General features: G+C 40.6%; 1 protein-coding gene across 1 annotated transcript in view; it reads right to left on the bottom strand.

Moving 5' to 3' along the window:
• Window positions 1-4,489: 4,489 nt before the first annotated feature.
• APG10 (Aldolase-type TIM barrel family protein) overlaps window positions 4,490-17,987 on the bottom strand; it is a 45,199-nt gene continuing 31,701 nt past the window's right edge. Inside the window, exons 6-8 of the mRNA XM_087695668.1 lie at window positions 5,023-5,156; window positions 4,893-4,941; window positions 4,490-4,803 (exon numbers count right to left, since the gene is read on the bottom strand). Coding sequence (XP_087551794.1) covers window positions 4,618-4,803; window positions 4,893-4,941; window positions 5,023-5,156 — 369 coding nt within the window. The 3' untranslated portion in view covers window positions 4,490-4,617. The remainder of the gene's footprint in view (window positions 4,804-4,892; window positions 4,942-5,022; window positions 5,157-17,987) is intronic.

Raw genomic sequence — 17,987 nt, 5'->3', positions numbered from 1 at the left:
TACTTTGATACTTGTCATTTATAAGTTGGTCACTTAAATGTTGGTAAATCATATTAAAGATTTATACATGATGTTTCGCATCTTGGTCAATATGAATTTCTTTCAAAAATGCATATTAATGGTAATAATGCAAGCATATAACAACATTTAACATATCAAATACTTCAAAAGTTGTTAAAGAATGCTTTTGACTTAGTTGACTTGCATGGCATCGACTAGGGAAAGTTAATATTTGATTCTCCAATACAAAATGATGTTTACTAATCATATGAGGATAGTAAAGCTTTTGCTATTTTAGGCAGTGTTTGGATATCCTTTCATTTTTGGTGTACTTAAGACCTTTTTAATGGATGCAAACCATTTGCATGGACTTTAAATTATCTAATGTTCCTCAAGTTTAGAAGGGATATTCACACTATGATAAAAGCTTTAAAACATTTGGTATGGCAACTACTCTTAGGGTTAGTTTTTGTGAATCTAAACTTTCTCATTTGATCGAACATCAATGGCACATTTACTTTCAATTGGTGCAATCCTACCTTTTAATCATGTTATGCATTTGAAATATCCCTTGGGTTGGAGCATGTCTCTTAGTCAAACGATTGGTTGGGTTTTGCAAATGCTTCCTATTAATCATGGTTATTGGAAGCTTTCTACATGGCCTTTACAACTTTATCTTAAAATTGTCCAATTCATTATAATAGTTTATAAACCTCTCCTTTTTTCCCTTGTAGTTAGAATTCGACTTTGTATGTCCACTGCTATTAAAATTTTCTAGAAAAACATCCTAAGGTGAAAAGGGATGGGATGATTGTCTAAAACCTCACAATGATCTTAATATCTTGAATATTCACTACCATATATTGACCACAAAAGTGACTTTATAGAATGACTTTGTTTGCAAACTCAACAATGGCCTCAAATGCTTATTGCCATGTATCAAGATATGTAGAGGCCAAGAAAGTGACATTTTTCAACGATTTTGTTAAGCAAACTCAACCACAAACTGAAATGGTTGTTGCCATCTATCAGAATATATTCAAAATGCTTTTGGTAATTGCGCAATCTCAATGAGTTGCAATTTTTGGTTTCTTTGATGGTAAAATCATTGGTTGTCTATTTTTCACTCGACTTGGATTGGAAACACATTCTTGATTTAAAATTGACACCTCATCAAACTCAGCTTGCTAATTCAATGCACTTTCAAAGAATTCACTAGAGTAGGTTATTTGATTCATTGTTTGCTTTGCAAGGACCAACAAAAGATTCTTTCTTAACCAAGGGATACTTTCCATTCAAGATGTTACACATAACCAAGGTTGTGTTATTGATTTTGTTCAAACTACTGCTACTTTTAACTTGACATGCAATATAGACCACTTTGGAGAAAAATTAAATAACTTGTCAAGCCTTCTAAACCTATTCCTCCTTTGGATTCTCAATCTAGGTTGGCTGGTTGGAGTTTGTTGCATTTACCGTCAAAATGCTCATCCTATGTCTTTAAAATCTTGCTTTTGAGGGAGTCTATCTTACATTATAGATACAAACTCCTTCATATATTTAAGTTTTCCCAACGTTCCTACTACATTGTTTTTTGTGCTTACATTCTTGATAGCATCATCTATATTTTAACTTAATCATAACATTGGTTCCACAAAAAAAAAAAAAAAAGGAAAAAAAATGTTTCTTTGAAACCACCCAAAACTCGCCAATAAACCATTTTTGGGGGCACATGAAAGAAGATTGATTGGACAGGGGGCAAAGGGACCCCAAACAAGGGATGGAACAATGAGCGACCATCGTTTTTCATTATGGGGACAACATTCACATGTCCCAAGGCATCGTCCCACCCATTAGTTATGACTAAGGATCAAGCATATGGCCAATACCTTAAAGGCACATGAGATTTGGGACTATTTTACCTTGCAAAACCTCTAGTTCCTTCTAAATGTTTTATAAATAGTGACTAGGTATTTTGTTTTGACACGAGAGTGTCCACTTGTGGAAATTGTTTCTTACTTGGCAATACTTGCGTCTCTTGGCTCAGCAAGAAGCAATCTATAGTGGCCACTTCAAGCTATGAAGCTGAATACATGGCAGCTTTTATAGCTAGGACATGGCATTCATGACTCCACACTTACTCTCTCATTCTTCAATCAGTCTCCTTCACCAACTACTGATCATCTTCGCCTCTCCAATACCTCGTGGATGCTTCCTATGGGAGTGGCTCGCGTGCTGCCTTTTGGAGCTGATTTGTTGCAGCCTCGATTCAGCTAGCTGCTGCCTATTACAGGAGCTGCCCAACCTGTGTTCTCAGACAGGCGACATGGTCTTCATCAATTACAATGCTGCATTTACTGGTTTCTCTCCTGCTTGGATTGGTACAAAAGATCATCTTCATTGTTATTGTGTGTTTCCAACTCCTCCTACCACCCTAGCACCCAAGCAACAGTTCCCAAGCATCAGCCACTTTATGGAGACTGTGTTTGCAGCATATTCAGAACATCTAGAGCAGGTTAGTCCCTCTTTATCAACCCTATATCATATACCTGTGTTTTTGAGTTTTCTTCACTCTAAAGAGCTGCCCAGCACTCCCTTGTCTGCAGCCACTCACAAGGAGAGATCTTCATCAGATATTCTTGTGTTTTCTTCTCCATTTGGCTGTCCAGCAGCCATTGTTCCAGGGAGATTTCAACATATTGTTCATCTCTGACAACTCTTGAGGACTATGTTTCTCTCTCTACTGCAGTCATTCATCTTCTAGTCTAACACTACACTACCTAGAGGATTGCATTTTGCTCCCTCCATAGAGCATCCCTTTTCCTTGATGTTGACACCTCTGCCCACAGTACTGCATTTTTCTCCCTTCATAGTGCAAATTCCTTCTAGGTGCTACCACCTGAACAACCAAGACGATGTAGTTATCTTCAAGCTCCACTTCATTGTTTCAACATGATTCAGTGTTGTTTATTCTTCATTCTTCTTCTTCTTTAGTTTTTTTTTGTTTCTTTGTTTGTCGCACACACCGTGTTTCTGCCCACAAACCCTACCCCTTCTAGACATGGTATCAAGAGCATACTATTCCATCCCTTGACATGGTATCAAAACGGAGGTGCTCAAAGCGCTAAAGGTCCTCTTCATCTGTGAAGGCAAAGGGCAATGCAAGAATGGCAACACTTTCATATCCCAGATTATTTCCACTACATTATTTGGGAGATACCATTATCTTCTTCTCCCTTCCACCCTCCCTTTATAGGTTTGACACACTGCCGCTATGGCTTCTCCAAAGACAGAAGGACACACCACTAGGCACTCCTATTGTGACAAAAACAGTCATTCCACCAGACATTATCATCATTGATATTTGCTCCCTACCCCATCGAAGCCCACGTGTCCACTACACAACACTCCTTGTACTACCTCACTAGAGATCATTCTACATCAGCTATCACAGTTTTAAGCTCAAGGCAATAAGATATATCCATGACCCACAGCTCTGCAATCTGCCCCACCAAGAGACAAAGACTTCGGATACCACCTTTTTAGTAGTCTACTCCACTGAGAGACAAAGGATGTTTGACTGCATAACCACAGGGCGCCGAGGGGGGGGGGCGGGGGTGTTTTGGTTTTTTGAGAGATGGGTGGACATCCCCTTGTTCACCCCATTTTCCAATATGTGGACATCCATCCCAAGGCCCCAACCCACCCGTTAGTTGTGACTAAGGATCATGCATTGGCACAAACCCTTTGTCCATGTTGATGCTAGATAAGGCTCTACTTGCATCATAAGTCTGCCCAAACTAGTAGATGAGATCATAGGCATTTCTCATGCCATGCCCAAACTAGTAGATGAAATCATAGGCATTCCCAATGGAATCAAATTAGTGCACACATTGGTGAGTATGCAATTGAATTCTATGTCCATGGGAGTGGCAATCGAGGATTGGGTCAATTGACCAAGTTTAGGTCACACCTTAGATTCATTGATGCTCTCTAATTCTCTTGTAACAACAGCACAGAGAAACAAAAGAATGAAATGGTATAATGAGGTCTCGAAAGGCCCAAATTACCTATGAGACCAAGAGTATGGGCCCCATTGGTTGTTTTGGGTGGGGGGGGGCAGCGCAGTGTGTTGGGTGTTGGGGGAGAGAGAGAGAGAGAGAGCTAACACCATAGTCAAATGCAATGGAAAAGTCTAAGGCAACAGCCAACTCTAGCGAATGGAAGCAGCTAAAGGCTAGAAAACAATGAGGGATCACCTAGGAAACAACCAGAAAGTATTAAACATGTACACTTTTTCTCTTCAAATGTGAAATAGAGAACTTTGAGAAGCATACTATAACATTGTTCCCAAAGGTAGTGAGAAAATCAACAAGCAAGCACTAGATGAAAGGAGCCTTCAAGTGATACTTGGTTCAAACATTAGGAAATGGTTGAAACTGGAAACCTTGTGCAAAGGCTAGAACACGGCCATTTCCTGTGACTATACTTGAGACTTGCAAGGTAGTTTTATTTCAAAACAGCACACTGCCACAGTGAAATTATTTGAAACGTAATGTTTGGGTAGCTTACCCATGGATGATAGCACATGGTGCATGTAAGTAACAAACACAAACTTCAACAACTTGCAACATAGCCTTGTTCCTGTCTCTTGTGCCATTGGACAACCTCCATGTAAGGCAGATCACCTCCGAAAATGTCAAGAGCACTACCAACTGTCACATTGACAGCTCCATGCCCCGCAACACAAATAAGCTCAAGGTCAGCAATAGTGGTAGCACCTCCTGCATATGTGACAGGTATCTACATGCAAAGGAAAATAAAGTCGCAAGTTTAAGAAAAAGCACATGAGAAATATTGCATGGCATTTTCATGCTGATTGTGAAGCTTACAGGTGACCAATCGCCAAGGAGGGATACTAGCTCTTCATCAACACCCAGTCTGCAGAACAAAATCAAACACACTTAAAGTGATCAAAAGCAAAAACACTTCGCTCTTATTTTATCAGCCTGCAACTTTTACCTTTTTCCTTCTACATCTACTCCATGTATGAGAAACTCATCGGAAAAATTGGCCAAGTTTTCTAAAGCGTCCTTTGTTATTACAAGGTCAGTGAACTTTTGCCAGCGATGTGTCACCACTGCATAGCTTCCATCCTGACTTGTAAAATCCATCACTAATCAGCAGTTACTGAATGTAGCCGCATAAGTAGTCACAAAAACTACATGTGTATATTTTAAATCAAGACATCAAGCTCCACAATTTTCTTTCAACACAGCCTGTCATGCTTTAATCCAGATGCATTCCTAAAAACTTCAATACAATCCTCAGTCCACCAAAGCTGGGACTCCTTTTAAAGAAGCAAGAATGCTACCAAAGACTTCACCTGGACCTTAGACCACTAAATGAAAATCTTTCACCACAATTATCAAATACAATACCCTTTTCGTGTCCCACCTTGAAGTTAATAACACTTTAGTCCTCAAGTCAACCTCAGTGCATCCAATGTAGTATACATGAGCATTAGAGATTATGATATTTTAATATATGATAATAAACATAAACAAAAAAACCATGCTACTTTTTGACATTTTTGCAGGCATGAGTTTAGTTTTTACTATTACGGTCACATGTGCTAGAAACTCTGTCCATTCCATTTCCCTTCTCACTCTCATTTCTTGCAACACCTCTAGTCACTACTTTTGTCAGGTCTGGAAAGCATTTTTCTCTTTAAAAGATGATGAGTAATCTGTAACTAAAATATCTGAACTTTATGATACTACAGTCATCAGGTCAACCTCACCGCATCTTTATATAACTGAGAAATATGTTACTGACATAACCTTAACTGTTGATTGTTTACAGAAGGCATAATATCAGGTATTTAATGAAACCATAGGTAACATAATCTTCTGGAAAACCTAGTCAACCTGGCAGGAGGAAATTACTATGTATGAAAGAGATGGGGTATGTTAATAGTCACCCAGCAGGTCAGCACAAGGAAATCCCAATGTCAGAAAGGGGCTTCAGACAATCAGAGATCTACTTTTTCTGACCAACTTGCAAGTCATGAAAGTGACAGGAAAAAAAATATCACAAGCAACATTATGACTAAGTCAGTCCAAAATATTATTAACTGTGATGATGTTGATTAACCTTGTCAATTCTCCAACATGGGACTTGATGGTCTTGTCCTAAGCTTTGTTAACGCCTCATAGTTCACAATATACTTTGTTTTCAACTAATAAAGTAACAATCTTTGCAAACATCCGGGACTTCTCCCCAACGTTTCAGTAGAATTATAAGCACACTTATCAGGCAGAAGGAGTTTGCAGGAGGTTATATCGGCTAATGATAAATATCAAGGTGCTTCCCCGTTTTGTAGTAATCCAATGGCCAGTTGCTGGTGACCTGCATGAATTATACTATTGACATATAAAGGGTCCTGTGAGACCTTCTCAGTACGTATTTGTGCACAGGGAAAATAGTACAAACACTGCACTGGTAAGTTGCAGGTCTGCAGTTCCACTCCCAGCAAGTACATGTTTTTGTTTGTGTTGGCCACATCTTCTTGTCAAACTGTGAACCAGTTGACCAGCATGGTGCCCAGTAAGAATGCGCCCCGATACATATCCCCACATGGTATTATCTGTCACTGTTACACAATGTGACACTTTTAGTGCTGCTCGGTACACGACTATGCATGTGTGTATATGTGTGCATGTAATCTGGAGTAAATGGTATCTCATCCTTCTCTTTATAAATATTCAGTTCTATCAATTGGATTTACAGTATTATACAAACATTCGGTTGGATCATTTGCACTTGTATCATTTGGAGTTACAAATATCCATTTGATGTTGTGCCATTTGGATTTCCATTATATTACCGTCCTACTTTCATGTGCTGCCTCTAGCCTGTCCCAATGTGAACACAGCTCATAAGTGGCTAAAAACTGAAATGCACTAGAACTGGATCACTGTCTACCAATGTGAACACACTCAATCACACTAAAACAGAAATGCAAGCTTAGAAACTAAAATGCATAGGTTGTCAAAGCTCCTATGTATCCATCAAACTCTAGCAGAGCTCACAACCAAGAGATGACCAGCATGAAATGCACAAGAATGCTAACACCTTCTCTCATATCCTTGGAAGTGTTTGAAGACCCAAGACTCTCATTTTATTAATCATAGAAGCCTAAGACAAAGGCTTCATGTAAAGGTCCACTGCATTGAGAAGTTCTGTCATGCCAGAAAGAGGCCTCAAAAGGCCTATCTTGCAACTGTAAAAGAAGAAGAAGATCATGGAGCAAAGGAAGAAGAAAAAGAAGACCATCAGGAGCAGAAGGACAAGCCTCGACAGTCCTTCTATTCCCAATTTTCTAATAGACTTTTTTAACCTTGCCGTAATGCCTCTGTCATAAGCTTTATAAATTCCTCATGTAACCTGGAATTACAGCCTCTGTACACTTTGTGAGGCCCCTATTACAGCCTCTGGATGTCCACCATGTTTTTGGTACCCACACTTAGCCTTTTTTGCAACAGCCTCTGGTGTTTTCCATGTTTGTAGTGTGCCCACACTTTACATGTGGTGACTCACTAAAGCCTCTACACACTTTGTGCCTTTCAGGTTGTGATTGAGGAGGGGTATTGAGATTTAGGCAATCACACCTAGTATAGCCTCTTCGTATGGAACAATTTTGGTAAAGGATATGTAAGCTATCCAAAATCCCATAACAATGCCATAAAGATACATGTAGTATATCAGCCCAACCAAAACATGGCCAATAGATCTAAATTCAAACTAGGAATAGAGGCTGCCAATCTTGGCACGTCGAGCCAAAACAAGATTCCCACATGTAATCTTCCATGTGGAATCACCAAAAGATATATCATCTAATTATCAAGCAGATGAAAAACTTTTAGTCAAACTCGGTACATGACATACATTATGCAAAGTAAAAGAGCCGCCTAAAGGAAATCGCAATCCTACATTCTCAATCCCAAGTTATTTCTCGATCTCATAGAACCTATCATACTTCAATAGGAAAAGTGAACCTATCCTAAAGCTATAAAGCATTGTACTTTCCTTTCATTTAGTATGCAATATGATGGTACTTTTGTCCTTTTAGTTAAGTGTCTGAGTCATTGTCCAACCACACAAGATTGTGTTTATGAGTCCAAGTCTCAATCTTGGAACCTAATTCACTTGTGTGACATTCTATCTTCAACTTTATGTCTTCATGAGTTCACTCTATGTCTTCAAGCCATCAGAGCCATGCTCAAATCCATGCATTCCAACACATAGGACAATATACCACCACTAGCTCAAGTATGAAACAAGGGTCTTCTAAATATGGATTTCTAATTGAATTATTTAGACTAGACATGAAGCCTACATCCCTAACATCTCATCTGAACTACATGGAAAGTCTCCTAACCCAACTTGTAGGAATAAATCTCAAAATGGATGAAGATATTTGTATTGGTATTTTGCTAAAACGTTTGCCTCCTAATTATGATAATGTTTCAACCACTTTAATCAACATGTCAAACCCTAAATTTGTTGACATTAGGGCCTCTCTATTGAAAGAAGAAAAGAATATCAAAAATAAAGAAGAGTCAAGTACTTCTAAGGATGAACAAATGTTGTATGTCAGTAACAGGAACAAAGAAAAAAAAAACCCGGCTATTTTGTGACTTCTACAAAAGGACTGGACACACTAAGACGTTCTGTCATGCCAAAAAGAGGCCTCAATAGGCCTATCTTGCAATTGTAAAAGAAGAAGAAAATCACGGAGCAAAGGAAGAAGAAGAAGAAGACCATCAAGAGCAGAAGAAAAAGCCTCGACAGTCCTTCTATTCCTTGTTTTCTGATAGATTTTTTTAAAGCCTTGTATAACCTTGCTCTAATGCCTCTATCATAACTTTATAAATTCCTCATGTAACCTGGAATTACAGTCTATGTACACTTTGTGAGGCCCCTGTTACAGCCTCTGGATGTCCACCATGTTTTTGGTACCCACACTTAGTCTTTTCTGCAACAGTCTCTAGTGTTTTCCATGTTTGTGGTGTGCCCACACTTTACATGCGGTGACTCATACAGCCTCTACACACTTTGTGCCTTTCAGGTTGTGATTGAGGAGGGGTGTTGAGATTTAGGCAATCACATCTAGTATAGCCTCTTTGTATGGAGGAGTTTGGGTAAAGGATATGCAAGCTATCCAAAATCCCATAACAATGCCATAAAGATACATGTGGTATGTTAGCCCAACCAAAACATGGCCAATAGATCCAAATTCAAACAAGGGATAGAGGCTGCCAATCTTGGCATGTCGAGCCAAAACAAGATTCCCACATGTAATCTTCCAAGTGAAATCACCAAAAGATATATCATCTAATTGTCAAGCAAATGAAAGACTTTTAGTCAAGCTTGATACATGACATACATTATGCAAAGTAAAAGAGCCGCCTAAAGGAAATCCCAATCCTACATTCCCAATGCCAAGTTATCTCTCGATCTCATAGAACCTAGCATGCTTCAATAGGAAAAGTGAACCTATTCTAAAGCTATAAAGCATTGTACTTTCCTTTCATTTAGTATGCAATATGATGGTACTTTTGTCCTTTCAGTTAAGTGTTTGAGTCATTGTCCAACCACACAAGATTGTGTTTATGAGTCCAAGTCTCAATCTTGGAACCTAATTCACTTATGTGACATTCTATCTTCAACTCTGTCTTCATGAGTTCACTCTATGTCTTCAAGCCACCAAAGCCATGCTTAGATCTATACATTCCAACACATAGGACAATATATCACCACTACCTCAAGTATGAAACAAGGGTTTCTTTGCCACTGTCACAAGAATGTAATATTTTAACTTCATACTCCTTGGACACTTAAAGTTGTAACATTTAAGTCGTGCACATGTGAGATTAAGTTAAATGTGTATCACAGTGATAAACAATCCTAGCTTGGGTAGTGAGGGATATTGGCAAAAGTTACTTGGACAAATGTCAATGGATAGCCAGTGTCAAATCTCAGTCAAGGACATTGAGATCCCCTTGGAAATGACTTTTCTGTCATGGGGGTTAGAGATTTAATTGATTTAATGTTCTAGACTAAGATTCGCGGAAATTCTCAACACTTTTAAGTTCAAAGAGGTTAGGAATTTAAAATTGATGTTGGACACAATTTAAGGTTATTTTAATAAAAGCAAGATGAAAGGGCCCTATAGCTCGAATTTGCATGTAGACGTCCCAGTGAAAATGGAAATTTTGTCAAATGTCAAGTTTGGGTCAATTTTGGGCTGCATGCAAGTATATCTTCCATGCTATGTTGTTTTTCTCTCTTATGGGCTGTTTGGGGCAGACCTAAGGATGGAGAATTGAGTGATGGGCTGAGAGAGCGCAGTTAAGCCATTAGGGTTAGGAAAGAGACCCAATCTACAGGACTTTCTAGAGCTAGAACAGCAGGGCAACTTTTGAGCAAGCATTTTTTATGCGAGAAAGTCTCTAATTTGCTACTCGTCTCTTCTTCCTCAACAGATCGAATATTTTTCCAGCCCTAATTTGCTAGTACAACTCTAAATATCTGCAAACATTAGGATTTCTCAACTGTCTCAAGAAACGTGCCATCAAATCTTAGCCATTTAACAAGGGGATTTGTCGAAAATTTGAGAAATTACAGCACATCTAAGAAGGATTGCTCATCTATTGTTAGCAGACACATGTGTCTTGTATAATCATCTCCTACCTATGAGCCTTAGTTTGAGTCACATGAGAACATTAGGAGCTCTAACATTGTCATTATTTGTCATTTTATGTGCTTTAGAAACTTTAGATGGAACATACATCAATGCATTTCTTTTTGGCACTATAGGCTGACTTGGACAACCACATTATGGGCCTGGCCACTTGATTACCAATTGTGGCACCAATTTGCCTATTTATAGGTAGTCTGCCCCTTCATTCATTCATCACATCACTTGTGATCATTTGGCCAACCCTCCTCATTCTCTCTCATCCCTTTGCTACCATCTTGCGCCCATACTAACACTCAGTGTTGCATGTTGGGGCTGCTGACCATTGCAACCGTATCTTTTAGCCATTGCAGTCAATTTGTTCCTTCTCTCACCTATATTCTCTTTCAACCTCGACTTCGCCCACAAGATGAGCCTCTAGAAGGGCGGATTGCATGTGGCGAAGTCGATCCTATACTTGTGTGACATAAAGTAAGAAAGACTCAATAGTATCCTTCAGCTTACACTTTATATGTTGGAGCTTGCTATAAAAAATGACGACACGCACAGGTGAAGGACTACAACATCTAAAGCTTCGTCCAAATCACTAGGGCAATCTTGTAGGCAGTGACTACCAAAAGGACTTCTTTAGAGATGCAACAAAGAAGAGCAGAATGTGCATAGGCATCATCAGTATCCCATGTGAGCACAGTTGCTTCATAGTTGTCCTCGTCAAAAATTAGCTAGAAGAGGAGTAGGAAACTCAAGATGCTCACAAGCTCCACAACATACCATAATTGCTTCTACACAAACCATGCATTCATAATAGCACTCCATGTTAGGTTATCACAGCCATGTAATTTCACATCAATAGAACAATAAAGAAGGTGGGGGGGGCATCTTAGAGAGGATAGCAAGAGAAAATAAAGGAAAGAAGAGGAGGAGAGAGAGAGAGAGAGAGAGAGAGAGAGTATAGACAAATACAGCACAGACTGCGCAAAACAAAGTTCACACGCAGTGTTTGATCAGAAAATCTGCAAAAACCGGGAAGAATCAGCCAAGAGAAGTTGGACAAAAGCTGAAAATGCTGGCGCCTAGTCTTCAAGAGCCCAAATGGCCGAAAATGCAAGGGCTGCAGGTCAAAACACAAACAAAAGAGGCATTAAATGCAGTCAATGCACCCTATGAGATAAACACAGCAGCAAAACACAAATTTATGATGGCTGAAAGGTCCCTAAAACTGGTTGCCCAGCTGCAACAGACCAAGAGGATAGTAATCAGCAATAGATGGCCTGCAATCAGCAGAAAATAACAGCCGAAGCATAGATCCTGAAATCAGATACCATGTCAAAAGTGGGTGCAGCAATGGAAGCCAAAAAAAAAAAGTTGAGATAAACTGCTGAACACAAGATAGAAGATAAAGAAAGAGAGAACACGAGAAACCTACAAAGGAGAACTCATATGAATGAAGGTTGGTTAGGTCAAACCTTGACCTAAACAGAGACTATACCCTTGACCTAACTCTCTTGCTTCAACTCACACTATCACTCTCTCTTGTTTCTCTCTCCTCCATAGATGGTGCCATTTCTCACAAAGCTAAAATATGCATTACATGCTGATTAGCCTCTTAAACAGCCCCAAAAATGCTTCATTAATGAAAAACCTTGAAACAGAAGCGGTTCGAGAGAGTTAAAATAGAGAGAGGTTCGAGGTCTCAAAACTTTCTATAAATAGGTAGGTTTTGTTGAGCTAAAATAAGCATTACATGCTGAATTAGCCTCTTAAAAAGCCCCAAAAATGCTTAATTAATTAAATCCCTAATTTGGTGCATGGTTTGAGAGAGTTTTAAAACAGTGCATGGTATGAGGTCCCAAAACTTTCTATAAGTACGTGGGCTGCTTCCATTCAATCTTAATCTTGTTTTTGCAAGTTTCAACAGCTGTATCTCTACTACCCACACCCCATCTGCAGAGGACATCATGGCTAGAGCTTCCCACTGCTATTTGCTATTATCTAGTGCCTAATTCTAGCTTCCATCACCCACATCCAATTGTCGCCTACTGATCCTATCCCTTCTTGATTTGTGTTTGCTGCTAGGTGTTCATCCTTAGCCGTTGGCATCATCATTCAGGCTGCGTTTATTGTCATCAAAGAATTCTGGAGCTATCGCCATCATTCAGGTGTTTTACCCACATCAGACAACCAGTGTTTGGTCTTCTCTCTCCTCTGCGAGAGCATCCACACTATCGCCTACACTATGCATCTTGTCGCCCACACTAGACTTTGTGTTTGCCTCATACAACTGTCACGCAATATGATCATTGCTTGTTACATGAAAAAGGATATGATCACACAACAACAAGTCATTGGCTGTGTGGGCACTAGCACCAACTACCTCTCTCCACAAGGCATGCACATATCCTTTTTCATGTACAAGCAATGATGGGGCTGCCATCTGTATCCTTTTTCATGTACAAGCAATGATCTGCATGGCTGCGTGTAAACTCATGAGATAGCACAAAAGTGTCAAACTTTTTGTACCATTGCCGTGGTGCTTGCTTCAGCCCATACAGGCTGTGTTTTAGCTTACACATCAACTGCTCTTTTCCAGGAACTACAAAGCCCTCGAGTTGTTTCATGTAGATTTCCTTATCAATGTCAACATGTAATAAAGCTATTTTTACATCCATTTGATACAGCTCTAAATCCAAAACAGCGGTAAGAGCAAAAAGCACAAGTAAAGTGGTCATCTTCACAACAGGTGAGAAGACCTCTTGGAAGTCAATCCTTTCCTTTTGTGCAAACCCCTTGGCAACTAGCCTTGCCTTGTACTTGGGTTTCCCATCAACTGTCTTGACTTTGTACGCCCATTTGTTTGGAAGTGGCTTCCTTCCTTTGGGCAGTGTCACAAGATCCCAAGTATCATTTGCATATAGAGATTTAATCTCTTCCTGCATAGTTTCTACAATAATAGGTGGCTGCAAACTTTGAAACTTCACCTTTTTCAGATCTTCATTAGAGGCTAGAGTGTCTTTCAGCAATTTTGCCTCATTAAACAAAACATTACGGTTGTGAATAATTTTCTTGGACTGAGGTAACCACACTCTGTAGCCAAATTCACCCTCATCACCATAGCCCATGAAGATGCCTTTGGTAGTTTTGGGTTAAGTTTATTCCTCATCTCATCCCTAACATGCACAAAAGCATCACAGCCAAATATGCGTAAATGGTCATATGAGACCGATTTGCCAAACCAAACCTCCTCAGGATGCCATTATTTAAGGACCTATTTGGAAAGCAGTTACACATGTGAACCGCAGTTTTGAGTGCCTCTCCCCAAAATGCATGAGGGAGATTAGCAATGGACAGCATGCACTGCACTCTTTCACATAAAGTACTATTATATCTTTCAACCACCCCATTTGAAGAAGGGTTGTAAGGGGCTATAAGCTCCCTCTTAATACCATGCAAGTCACAAAAGGACTTAAATTCAGTCGATGTGAACTCACCCCCATTATCAGTTCTCAAGCATTTTAACTTTCTACTTGTCTGGCTGATCACAAATGCATAAAAAGTTCTAAAAACAACAAACGCTTCACTTTTCTTTTTCAGCAAGTACACCCAAATCTTCTTGGAACAATCATCAATAAAGGAGACAAAATATGCATCACCACCCAATGATTTCACAAGCATACTACATACATCAGAATGCACTAAGTCCAAGATATTGGACTTATGAGAGACACCGGAGTAAAATGAATTTTTTATTTGCTTTCCAAACTGACACTCATTACAAAAATCAAGTTTAGAGGCTTTTCCATCAACCCTCTTCAGAGAGGTAAGGACATGAAGCCCTTTTTGGCTCATATGGCCTAATCTCTTATGCCATAACTCCAAGTGGCTGCAAATTTCAGCAATTGCAAGAAACTTGCCATTCAAGGCTTTACAGTGCAAACAATACAAAGTGCTCTTCTGGGTTCCTTTTGCAATCAGCATGGAACCCTTTTTCACTTTCCACAAACCACCACAAAACAATGTGGTGTAGCCATGCAAGTCAAGCTGACCAACATATAGTAAACTCTTTTTAATGCCAAGCACATATCTGACATCTTTCAACACAAGCTCTTGACCATTGTCTAAAGACAAATGTACTGTGCCAATCCCATCAATGCTACAAGCATGGTTATTTCCAAGATACACCTTTCCATAACTGCCTGCATTGAACATAGCAAAACACTCCAATCAAGGAGTTATATGGAAAGAGGCACTAGAGTCTACAATCCAAGTCTAAGTGACACCATCATCAACTCACAAGAGTGCATCAATCACATCAGCCTTGGTAATCTGCATATCCTGCATGTGACATACAAGGGCATCATAATCAACTGCACATAATACATCAGCCTTTGTATCTGAAAGCTCTTCTATGACCACGCTAGAGGCCACATTGGCCTTCTCTTTGCCTTTGGTTGTCTCCGATGCATCTGTCTTTTCTTCCTTCTTTTTATCTCCTGCATTCTTCTTTCTCTCTTGTTCCTTCTTGTAGTACCTGCAATCATATTTCTTGTGGCCCTTCCAACCACTCTGATAGCAAGTAATGTCACTCTTATCCTTTCCTTTGCTCTTGCTCCTGTTTCTATGTCCTGCAATTGCATTTTTCTTTTCAGCCCTGCCTCTTACATTGTAAGCTGAGTTGCTGCCTTCTCCACTAGGCATACCTCTAATTTCTTCATTCAGGATAGAACCTCTCACCCCATCATATAGTGTCATGATCAAAGAGATCGCCCTCAACTTATCATCAAAGTCCAAGTTTGCATCTTTGAGCTGATTTAGAATCCCTATAAATGGACTCAACTGGTCAGCTGCAGGCATTCACTCATCCAGTCACATATTCACCAACTTACGCATTAAATGCACCTGATTAACAGGTGTGCTGATCTCATAAGTAGTTTTCAACTTCTCCCATATTTTATAACCTTTGTCTAAACCCTTAATGTCTGTCAAAATGTCATTAGTGACACCCATCTTTATGTAAGCCACAGCCTTTTTATTTACTCTGGCCATCTGCATCAGACATTAGTGCGGGTTTATCTTCCTACAAAGCATCCTCACAATCCTTTAGGAACAAAATGCCCTGCATACGGTCTTTCCAAAGGTCAAATCCATGACCATCAAACCATTTAATCTCCATCAAACTCTTGATGTCTGAACTGGAAGAAGCTGCAGCCATTTTATAACGAACACATGAGTAAATGCACTAATCTGCAGAAGCACAAGCTAAACCAGCAAAATACACTACTGTTTTTTCTCAACCAGAAGTAAATTTCTGCTGTTTGCACATGAACGAGCCACCACACGGGCAAAAATGCAGAAATTTACCAAATTTTGCACAAAACCCCAAAATTTCAAGTCCAAAATTGCATTAATGTTAATCAATCTGATAATTCGGGTTTAGGCAGGAGTTATTCTTGTCAGAAGTGGTGCAGCAATGGAAGCGTAAAGAATATGCTGAAATAAATGCTGAAACACAAGACAGAAGAAAGAATGAACACAGTAGACAGATGAGAACTCAGATGTATGCTCGGGAAATGGAATCCATATCGAACACGAGACAGCAGCATACAACGGTGAGTCACTGGCTGTGTGGGCACCTCAGCACCGGCTCCTCTCTCCCAGAAGAATCTCCACTGATGGCTGAAGCACCGAAGACTGTGGAGGAGGAGCCCAATAAATAGCCACAAAAGTGGGGAGCATAAAATGCAGGTCGGCCAGCATTTAATGCTGGTCGGCCAGCAACAAATGCTAAATAATACATCATAAATGGCCACTAAAATGTGCCATAAAATACTGCATAAAATGCCCAGCCTCTAACACAGACTTACACCATGAGCTGACTAATATCTGCTAACACCCTCTCTCAGATCATGGGTGATCGGATACAATGAAATAGTACAATGATGGAGAATCATAAACTACACAACAAAGAAACACCAGAAGGACCATGGATGTCCAAGCGGTGAGTGGCCAGCCCACCACCAAGATGCCTCGGAGAGTATCTGATGTTGATGTCGATCATACCAACAACACCTGAAAATAGAGAAGACTCATAGCAGCTCTCTGTGTAATGTCACCTATGTCACTCAGGACATACAAAGCCAATCTGCCAAACATGTCTCTGAACATGTGACCATGGAGTTCCCGCCTTTGGCCAAACCACCAAAGTGTCCCCTCATGTGAGCTCCAGATGAAAGCCTCTCGCTCTCTGTCAAGAAGAACAGCTCATCATGAACCCAGAAATCAACTCCAGTCTCTAGGATTTCACTGCCAGATACCGTCGATGCGTCAGGGACGTCCCTCTCTGGAACCTGTGCACCTGTATCAAAATATAGATGAGACACTGCAGCCCCACCAACACCCGCTCACACTCCCTCTCTGGCACCAAGGAGTCGTGAGGGATGACCGCATCACCACCACTAGAAAGCAGCCGAGGAAGGGGCCACCAAGCCCTTCCCGCGATCCGAAGAAGAGGATCCCTTCCGCGCCTTGGACTTCCCCTTGGTCGGAGGATCGGAGTCGGAGTCTGATGAAGGAGAGGACTCATCGGTAGAGTCAGCATCCCGCTTCGTCTTCTGCTCCTTCTTCCTGGAAGCCGCTAACTTCTTGCAGTCCTTCCGCAAATGTCCCTTCTTGCCACAGTGGTAACACTGGGCCTTCGACTTCTTCTTCCCGTCACCCCTCTCTAAAGCTACATAAGCCTCACCTCCATAATGTGCCAGAAGCCGCCCCTGTAATCTCAAGGATGCCTCATGCTCAAGAAGCATCGAGGTCATATGTGTAAAACTGACAGGAGTCGATGATGTCTGCGCCCGCAAAGCATTGGCCACTCCATCAAACTCCGGGGGGAGCTTGTAGAGGACCGTCCCGACAAGATGCACCTCGGGAAGAGCAGATTGCATGTGCCGAAGCTGGTCCTGTGCCTGTGTAACACGAAGAAGAAAAGACTGAATAGTATCTTTCGGCTCAAACTTCATCTGCTGGAGCTGGCCATAAAGTGTGACGGCCCGCATGGTGGAAGGTGCCTCGTACATCTGCTGCAACTTCTGCCATACTTCAGGAGATGTCCTACAAGAGGTAACCGCCGGTAAGACCACTTTAGAAATACACCGAAGCAACGCCGAGTAAGCACGGGCATCGTCCGAGTCCCATGTGAGCACCGCTTCCTCATGGTTGTCCTCATCAAAGC

Source organism: Lygodium microphyllum, chromosome 16, assembly GCF_053477565.2.
Source record: "Lygodium microphyllum isolate KBCC chromosome 16, Lygodium_microphyllum_v1.1.10, whole genome shotgun sequence".
Lineage (NCBI taxonomy): Eukaryota > Viridiplantae > Streptophyta > Polypodiopsida > Schizaeales > Lygodiaceae > Lygodium > Lygodium microphyllum.
Note: the sequence above shows the minus strand (reverse complement) of the source record. Positions and strands in the feature narration are given on the sequence as shown.